General features: G+C 48.0%; 1 protein-coding gene across 1 annotated transcript; it reads left to right on the top strand.

Moving 5' to 3' along the window:
* Positions 1–1,211: 1,211 nt before the first annotated feature.
* Positions 1,212–5,493, top strand: LOC112874480 (protein FIZZY-RELATED 2-like). The gene is made up of 10 exons (XM_025937813.1): positions 1,212–1,937; positions 2,180–2,302; positions 2,384–2,488; positions 3,020–3,199; positions 3,349–3,411; positions 3,515–3,709; positions 4,409–4,510; positions 4,595–4,657; positions 4,751–4,819; positions 4,912–5,493. The coding sequence occupies exons 1-10, from the start codon at positions 1,332–1,334 to the stop codon at positions 4,969–4,971; spliced, it is 1,566 nt and encodes a 521-aa protein (XP_025793598.1). The 5' UTR covers positions 1,212–1,331; the 3' UTR covers positions 4,972–5,493.
* Positions 5,494–8,355: the final 2,862 nt, after the last annotated feature.

The following is an 8,355-nucleotide window of genomic DNA, read 5'->3' as shown; positions in this document are numbered from 1 at the left end:
ATCCATCGGTGGTGGTGGTACTCCTCCTACTCCTACTATTCTCCTTGCCCGGGCGCCGTAAATGATTGGTCGCCACCGGGCTTCGTTGCCGGCGCGGTGTGGCGGTGGCCTCATCTCATCCTCACGGCCGGGCTCCAGCAAAGGAATTCGGCGGCAAGGTTCCCGTCCGGTATCGCTGTCTCGCCATTTGCAGCGGCGCACGACAGGCCAGCTCGGACACGGCCCCCCGCGCCTGAGGTGCCATCCGTGCGTCGCGTGGCGTCCGCCTCTGCCGGCCCACACAAACACTTGTTTTGCCACCGCCCGCCGGGCCACGACGCTCCACTCCGATCCACGGCTATAGCTAGAGCTACTAGCCCACGCGGCGACGTACGCCCGCCAGGTGGTGCGACCACGACCTGTCCGTGTCCGGGTCCGGCGACGGGGAGTCCGGCCCCGGCCTGCCGGCCGGCCGGCGTCGTGAACTCGTTGGCGTTCCCGGACTAGTAACAAAAGTGAATTTCTTCCAGAAGCTGACTAGATCGCTTCGCCGATCAAGATCTGAGGAAAGTGGGAGTCCAAGGATCAAGATCTAGGCTACCTGTTGTGGAGTCCAAGGCGCTGATCGGATCGCACACGCACACGCCTAGGCTACCTGTTGCAATGATCAGGATCCAAGGGCGTGCCAACAAGAGGAGAAAGGATCAAGATCTTGTTTTTCGTTGAGGCGAGTAATGGCCAAGATCTGGGAGTAGGCGAGACCTATTTTCTCTCTCTCTCTCTCTCTCTACTCCTATGATTCAGAATATATTCCATTATTCGCCATCTGTGAAGATGCCACTGTTTTCCTTTTCATTCATTTATTTATTTATCGGCGATGCGATCTAGTATTTGTTTTGTTTCTTAATTTGTGTGGAAAATGCGACGGCCAGCGGTGCGAGGAGGCGTCGAACCGACGACTCCTTTGGAGACTTGACATGAGAAGAAGATCTGAGACACGTGCAGGGTAGCCAATGCAAATCATTAGGGACGATCGGATTGTTTATATTAAATAATGATAATTAAAAAGATATCCTCTTCTCCTCCAACAAAAGAACAAAAATAGAAGGAAGACGAATAAACGATACTTGACGCGGAAGCCGGGAGGAGGAGTAAAAAAAAATAAAAGCGAGCGAGAGAGAGAGGGGAAAAAAAAAGAACTCCCCGGATGAGGAGAGGAGAGGAGAGAGAAAAAGCGCGGGGGCGCGAACTACAACAGGAGCAACAGCGAGCGTCCGCACCCATATCACCCTCTTCTTCCCCACCCCGTCGCGTCGCGTCCCCCCGATCCCCAAATCCACTCCTCGCCCCCCATGGACCACTACCACCACTTCACGCCGCCGCCGTCGCCGATGGAGAACACGGCGGCAGGGGCGTCCTCCAAGCCGCCGACGCCGGCGTCCACGCCCAACTCGCGGCTCGCCTCGGGCGCGCCCTCCTCCCGGCACTCCGCCACGCCGTCGCACGCCTCCACCACCGCATTCGCGCCCACGCCGGCCTCCCGGACCGTCTACAGCGACCGTTTCATCCCCAGCCGCACCGGATCCAACCTCGCGCTCTTCGACCTAGCCCCCTCGCCCTCGTCCTCCCACGACGCCGCGGCCAGCGGCCCGGCCTCCTCGTCCGGATCTGCTCCCGCCACCTCGCCGTACTGCGCGCTCCTCCGCGCCGCGCTCTTCGGCCCCGACACGCCGGACCGGGTCGCGTCCTCGGCCACCGCCTGCTCCTCCTCCTCGTCCGCGGGGGCGTCGGCGCTGGGCACCCCCGCCACGGGGAATATCTTCAGATTCAAGGCGGAGGTGCCCCGGAACGCCAAGAGGGCGCTATTTTCCGGCGAGGACGAGGAGGACGCGCTGTTTCCCGGCATTTTCACCACCAGGGGCGCCGGGCCAAGGAAGATCCCAAGGTCGCCCTACAAGGTGAGAAGGGGAATTGGGAATTGGGGATTTCTCTTTCTTGATTGGGCCTTCTCTGTTTCTTGATTTTTTTTCTTGGGATCCTTCTGTTTCTGGGCGTACCTATCTACTTCTTGGAGTGTGAAAGATTTGATCTTTCGCTCAGCAATTACCTCAATTCATGAATCTGAAATTCTGGAAAACTCGGATTTTCAAGAATGTAATGTGAATTTCGTAGGCTTTCTACTGATCGCTGTTGATTGCAGGTGCTAGATGCGCCCGCGTTGCAGGACGACTTCTACCTCAACCTTGTCGATTGGTCTTCACATAATGTCCTTGCTGTTGGGTTGGGCAATTGCGTTTACTTGTGGAATGCATGCAGTAGCAAGGTGGGCAACCGTGGTTATCCTTAACATTGTATGGTTTCTGGCAATTGAAGATGGGTCTCTAACAGGTTTGTCATTGCGTAGGTCACCAAGCTATGTGATTTGGGGGTGGATGACAATGTTTGTTCTGTGGGGTGGGCGCAGCGTGGCACTCACCTAGCTGTAGGGACAAATCAAGGCAAAGTTCAGGTAAATCCCATTCTTAACTCGGGCATTATTAGATTATTTGTATCAAGTGTAGTGTGGTATTTGAATCTCGTTTAGGACAATGCATTTAAGCATCAAGAATTACAGCTGTATGCAGCAATTACAAGAAGATTTGACAATTTTGCAATACTGCTACCAGCTCAGCAGCAGGCAATGTGCCTTTTAGCACCAATATGCATTGGTTTAATTATGGTAGTCTTTTCTCTTGATTGTACTATTTTCACTATTATGGTCGACACAAAAATCTTTCTGCGGAAGACCTTGATAATCGTATGCTTTTATGGAAAACCATAACTACTGTAAATGCCATTCATTTATATGCAAAAAAACCTCAAGTAATGAATTCTATCCAGTTTTGCTCAAGTACCTCGCGTTTTTTTGCTCTGAATCGATTTAGAAAAATTTTAGAAATAGTGAAATGATCACTTCTGCTATCCTTTCGAATTGGTGTGCAGAGTTGTAACTTAAAGAGTCTGTAAATCTGATTATCATATTGCGTTTTATCTTATGTAGATATGGGATGCAACTCGCTGTAAAAGAATAAGAACGATGGAAAGCCATCGCATGCGTGTAGGTGCTCTTGCATGGAGTTCTTCATTGCTTTCTTCTGGAAGTCGCGACAAGAGCATCCTGCACCATGACATCCGTGCTCAAGAAGATTATGTTAGCAAGCTTACCGGGCATAAATCTGAGGTAATCTATTCAATTTCAAGTCCCTTGTAGCATTTTTTTTTGTGTATATCATTGCATCAAATTTCTGATGATGTCAATTGTGCCCATAATCCTAGCTTCATATTTTTATTTTGATAATGTATGGTTTCATAATTCCACACATCTTCTAGGTTTGTGGGCTCAAGTGGTCATATGACAATCGTCAGCTTGCATCTGGTGGCAATGACAACAGAGTAAGATGCCTATCCATATGTTTCCATTACTTTGGAATGCACTGTTTTTAGGATTTTACAATGCTATTTCTTCTTCGCATACTAATATTTCCTCCTTGTCCAGCTTTTTGTTTGGAATCCACATTCAGTACAACCAGTACTGAAGTATACGGAGCACACAGCAGCTGTCAAAGCTATTGCCTGGTCACCTCATCTCCATGGTCTGCTTGCATCTGGTGGAGGAACCGCAGATAGATGCATACGATTTTGGAATACGACCACAAATACACACTTGAGCTGTGTGGACACCGGCAGTCAGGTAGTTTTCAATGTTCAACACCTGCAATCCTTGTTTATCTTCCCGCTCATTTTTACAAAATTGTGGTTTTTTTAAGATTTTATCGCATCAATACAATTGTATTCTAAAAAGAAGACCAGTAAAGGTGTAGACTCCATACCATTGAGGTGTAAATTACCTGCTAAAATTTAAGTTTGAAACCACAATTCCAAGAAACCATACTTCCACTGAAATATTCAAACAGAGGTAAACAACAACAAAGCATTTTAGTCCCAAGCATGTTGGGACAGGCTAGAGCTAAATCCCAACATGAGCCACTGACAGGTGGAGCTAGGGCTATTTGTCTGGGTTAGCTGACCCCAACAAACTTTGGTAAATTTAGTGGAAGTTGCTGTTCATGGCAGTCTGGCACCCATCCTTTTGTGGTGAGGACCCCAATGCTCTGTTGGCCTAACTCCCCCACTGATCACCGACAAGAAGGAAAAAGAAATTGGAAACAAATATATATATATATATATATATATCAATAATAGAAACTGAAGGAAAAGAACCAAATAAGGAAATGTTCATCGTCATTCACTTTTGATTCTGTTTGAGGTGTTCACAGACATATCGCAGACCACTGTGAAAACAGGGAATTGTTTTTATAGAAATGGGGGAAGGGTAGGGTTGAACATCTTGTTTGCTTACAAATACTGACGGAGCTAAATGACTTAACAGGTCTGCAATCTTGTGTGGTCAAAGAATGTAAATGAGCTTGTTAGTACCCACGGATACTCTCAAAACCAAATAATTGTTTGGAGATATCCAACAATGTCTAAGGTATGGTGCAAGCTTATTCTGTAATTAAGTTATTCTATACCTGTTATTGCCTGTGTCAAGCCCATTCCCCTTTGCTATTTGCAGCTTGCCACTTTGACAGGACATACATACAGAGTATTGTATCTAGCTATTTCCCCTGATGGACAGGTGAGTCTTGGTGACTTGTCCCGAGTTGTGTTTTGATATACCTAGCATATTAATATTTTGTTCTCACTGGCTTTCCACTATTGGTATCAACAGACCATAGTTACTGGTGCTGGTGACGAAACACTCCGGTTTTGGAATGTGTTCCCCTCTCCAAAGTCCCAGGTACTTAAATCTGGAAATACGATTTCATTGCGAACATTATCTCATTTCTCATATAGTTTCCTAACTTAGCTTGGTTCATCCTTGTCCTGCAGAGTTCTGACAGTTTAAGTTGCATCGGAGGAACATCATTCGTTAGAAGCTACATCCGGTGACACTGAAATGTAGTTTTATTGAGCTCGTAAGATTATTGCAGCATATGTTGATGATCATCGACATCATTCCATTTGCAACACCCATGCCACCAGGTCATCAACCATCAAAGCTAGCCGAATTTTTGAGACAGCACGATGCATTGCGATGAACTGGCTTGCGAATTCGGGCATGGCTCTTTTGCTGAGTGTACATATTTATCAGAGCAGTGGTGCTGTAGAGTGAACATTGTTGAGGCTTCGAGTATCAGCATTGTTCCTATTGATAAGAATACGCCCTTTTGTTTTTGCTCCCTTTTGCGAGTCAAACCTCGACCTGGAGCTGTTTCTGTAATCTGCTAGCAGCTAACCTATTCAAAACATTTACTAACTCATGACGCCCACTTCTCCCATGTTGGTATGGTGTAAAATGAGAATACATCTGTTCCAGATTCATTGCTACTGTCTTGAAAAGGAGGGCTGATGTGCCCTGAATTCACTTGTTTCATATTAAGATTCATCAGAAAATGATTGTTCATTATTTAATGACCTGAATGTCAAGACAATGCTGAACTTTTTGCTTATTAGCTCATGACTATTTTATATGTAAAGTGATTCTCAGCTTGTAAAGTGTCAGGACACTTTTGATTAGAGGATCCAGCATGCCAGCATTGGTAACACTTACGTCATGCTATGGTGGCATTGTCGCTTCTTGGCAACCTATATAATTTAAGACAATTAACAGTTCAGTCATATCAGTGATTTAAGTGCCGCAAGAACTAGATAAGGCCTGGGACATCCAGGTTGAACTACCTGCTAAAATCGAAGCTTTCACACTTATTAACATCTCAATAGCAATATAGGAGAAGGAATGGGGAAATATCTCCACGAACCAGTAGCAGTTCGAAGAGTTAAAAAAAAGCCTTTTTGAGTAGAATGACCTCTGCTGCTGGCAGAGAGACAGATCCTGTGTTTGGAACCACCACAAACATGTCTTGTGTCCATCCTTGCGCTTGAGGGAGGCTAGGATGAAAGTGCCACCTGCTCAACCCAAATCATTACTCCTCTGCCATGCCATGATCTGCTCTGAACTCTGCCCGGTTCTGGTGCAGCGTCGCGATCTGATGGCACGGCCTCCCCTTGAAAAGGCAACACGGGGATGGAGTTTATCTGGGTTAGCTGCTAGGTTTCTCAGGTCCACTCGTGTCTGAGGTAACAAGTGTACTTGCAACTTTGCAACCTGCAAGTGATGGAGCACAGCATGGCCATCGCCTTTCTTGTTCAGCGATTGCGCCGGGCCGAGTTGGACCATCAGGAAAACTACTGGAGCAAGCCTTTCATCACCAACCACCTACTCTCAGACGACGGGGAATCGATCGAACGAACTGGTGTTAAGCGATCAATCATGTGACTGACTGAATGGTCATCAGAAAGAAGTTGAGGTCCGCAGCTGCCTGGCGATAGAGGGAAGCCTCGTCCCTTTCGCCTTCCTTTTGACTCTGCTGTCAGGACTCAGAAGACGAAGTGGTCCTTCAGGTTCAGTGTGCGATCAGACCTCCTGCTCCTCGAGATCCTATCTCCATGAAACATGTTTACCAACGAACCGTACCAGTAGTAATCGGTTACATTGATGATCTGTTTGACGAATGGTCTTGTCAGTAAGCTCCCAAACGAAGCAAGCTGCAGCAGGTAACAGAAAAAAGAAGAAGAAGAACAAGAAGGAAGAATGCAGGAGAGTCAGTCTGGGCCGATACGACGGGACAATGTGTGGAGGCTGAGGCCCAGACAGAGGAGTGGATGGAGATGGAGTAGCGTCGAAGCCCGGCAAGAGGAGGAAGACGAAAAGGAATGGTTGGAGCTGGAGGCGAGAGCAGTGGCGAGCGGAGGATGGAAATGGATGGACGCGGATAATGGCTGTAGGTGGACCAACCAACTAGGCGATTGGGACCCTTGTACTCCCCTAACAGACGCCCCTCACCAACCGAATTATTTCTCCACAATTTCTGGTGCCCCTCGGCCTCGCTCCCAGCCATCGGGCACGCGGACGCGTCCACGCACAAGACGCTAAAATTTTCTAGAAACAACTTGCAGTTGCAGGCGATAAAATGTGCTCCTTTACACCAGGTCAACAAGTGCTTCGAGTCTTTCTTGCGAGATGTTGTGATTGTCAAAGACTCGAAGAAACAAAGCAAGGGGACATCTCTGGATGCTGCTGCGCATCTTTCTCTCTCTCTCTCTCTTTCTTTTTCTATTTGTGTTGAATGAACTGTGTGATTTGGTCAAGGAACCTGTAGAGCTTGGAAGTAAGTAACCAACCAAGTACCGCATCAAGCACTTGTCGTACCAAATGGAGGCTCTGCACTGAAACCTTTGTTGAAGCTACCTAGAAAAGAAATGAACCCTCGTGTCACGTCCTCTGTTCTTTTTCCCTTGGCCTTTGCTTTAGAAAAAAAAACTTTGCTTTTCGCAAAGCTTCAGGTCCTGCAACCAAATGGATTCCGTAACACGATATTTGAAAAACAATGCTGCTTTTGCCCTGCACATACTGCCATGCAATCCAAAGACCTATATATGCTTTATTCTAGTAGCTAGATTTCCCCTCGCCCAGCTTCGTTCTCTGCCTTTGTGATCCTTTTGGGCATGCCTACTGCAGCGTCGAGGTGTACGCGCTAACTAATCCGATAGGTCGGTCTCCTGTGTCGTGTCTTGTACCTGCAGCCCGCACCACTTGGATCACTTGTGCAGGTGTTAGCTTTCTTTCTCGATTCAGAAGAATACGTTAACCAGAGATGTTTTGAGCGATGGAGCAGTCTTTGCGGGAGCACTGAGTTTACAATCCGAATTTATTTGGAGCAGCATTAGACAAGGAGCTCTCTTGTAGCGTGGATTGATCCGACAGATTTTGAGAGCTTTTGGTTTGGGTAAGGCTCCTGTCGCTGGCGTCTCGTATGACTCGGATGATGAGGTGCAGGCGTGGATTCGAATCCGATCGCTCCCCGCGGCACTGTGGATCCGACAGGGACGCGGCGTGGAAAAAAAGGTTACCCGTCGGGCCACCTGTCAACGTACTATGCATGTAGATGTGGCTACAGACTCCAGACTCTGACGAGAAGATGTCAACAGGTCACCGGAGACTGAGGCCAGGCCTCCGGGCGTACGCTTATCCTTTTGCTGGACGTCGCTGCTGGTCTCTCTCCAAGCAACGAACCAGAGGCGATCGATGTGTCAGTCGTTTTCTGCGGTTTCGTTCTGAGATAGCAATGTTGGTGTGTGGTCAGAATTTACACATCCGTCGTCCATGCATGGCTTGTAACGGAGACCCCGGGCGGAGAAAGCACACGAGGGCACACCGTGCCAGGCCTGGGAGGAAACCAAGGACGAGACGGGAGGGAGATGGTAGGAGGGTGG

The sequence above is a fragment of the Panicum hallii genome, chromosome 9, assembly GCF_002211085.1.
Source record: "Panicum hallii strain FIL2 chromosome 9, PHallii_v3.1, whole genome shotgun sequence".
In the NCBI taxonomy this organism is placed as follows: domain Eukaryota; kingdom Viridiplantae; phylum Streptophyta; class Magnoliopsida; order Poales; family Poaceae; genus Panicum; species Panicum hallii.
This window is presented reverse-complemented; position numbering and strand designations above follow the sequence as displayed.

Excerpts from the sequence above, each read along its gene's own strand:
- LOC112874480 (XM_025937813.1), top strand. The coding sequence starts at position 1,332 with ATGGACCACTACCACCACTTCACGCCGCCGCCGTCGCCGATGGAGAAC. Across the intron at positions 1,938-2,179 it reads TCCCAAGGTCGCCCTACAAG|GTGCTAGATGCGCCCGCGTT; the intron begins GTGAGAAGGGGA and ends TGTTGATTGCAG. Across the intron at positions 2,303-2,383 it reads GGAATGCATGCAGTAGCAAG|GTCACCAAGCTATGTGATTT; the intron begins GTGGGCAACCGT and ends GTCATTGCGTAG.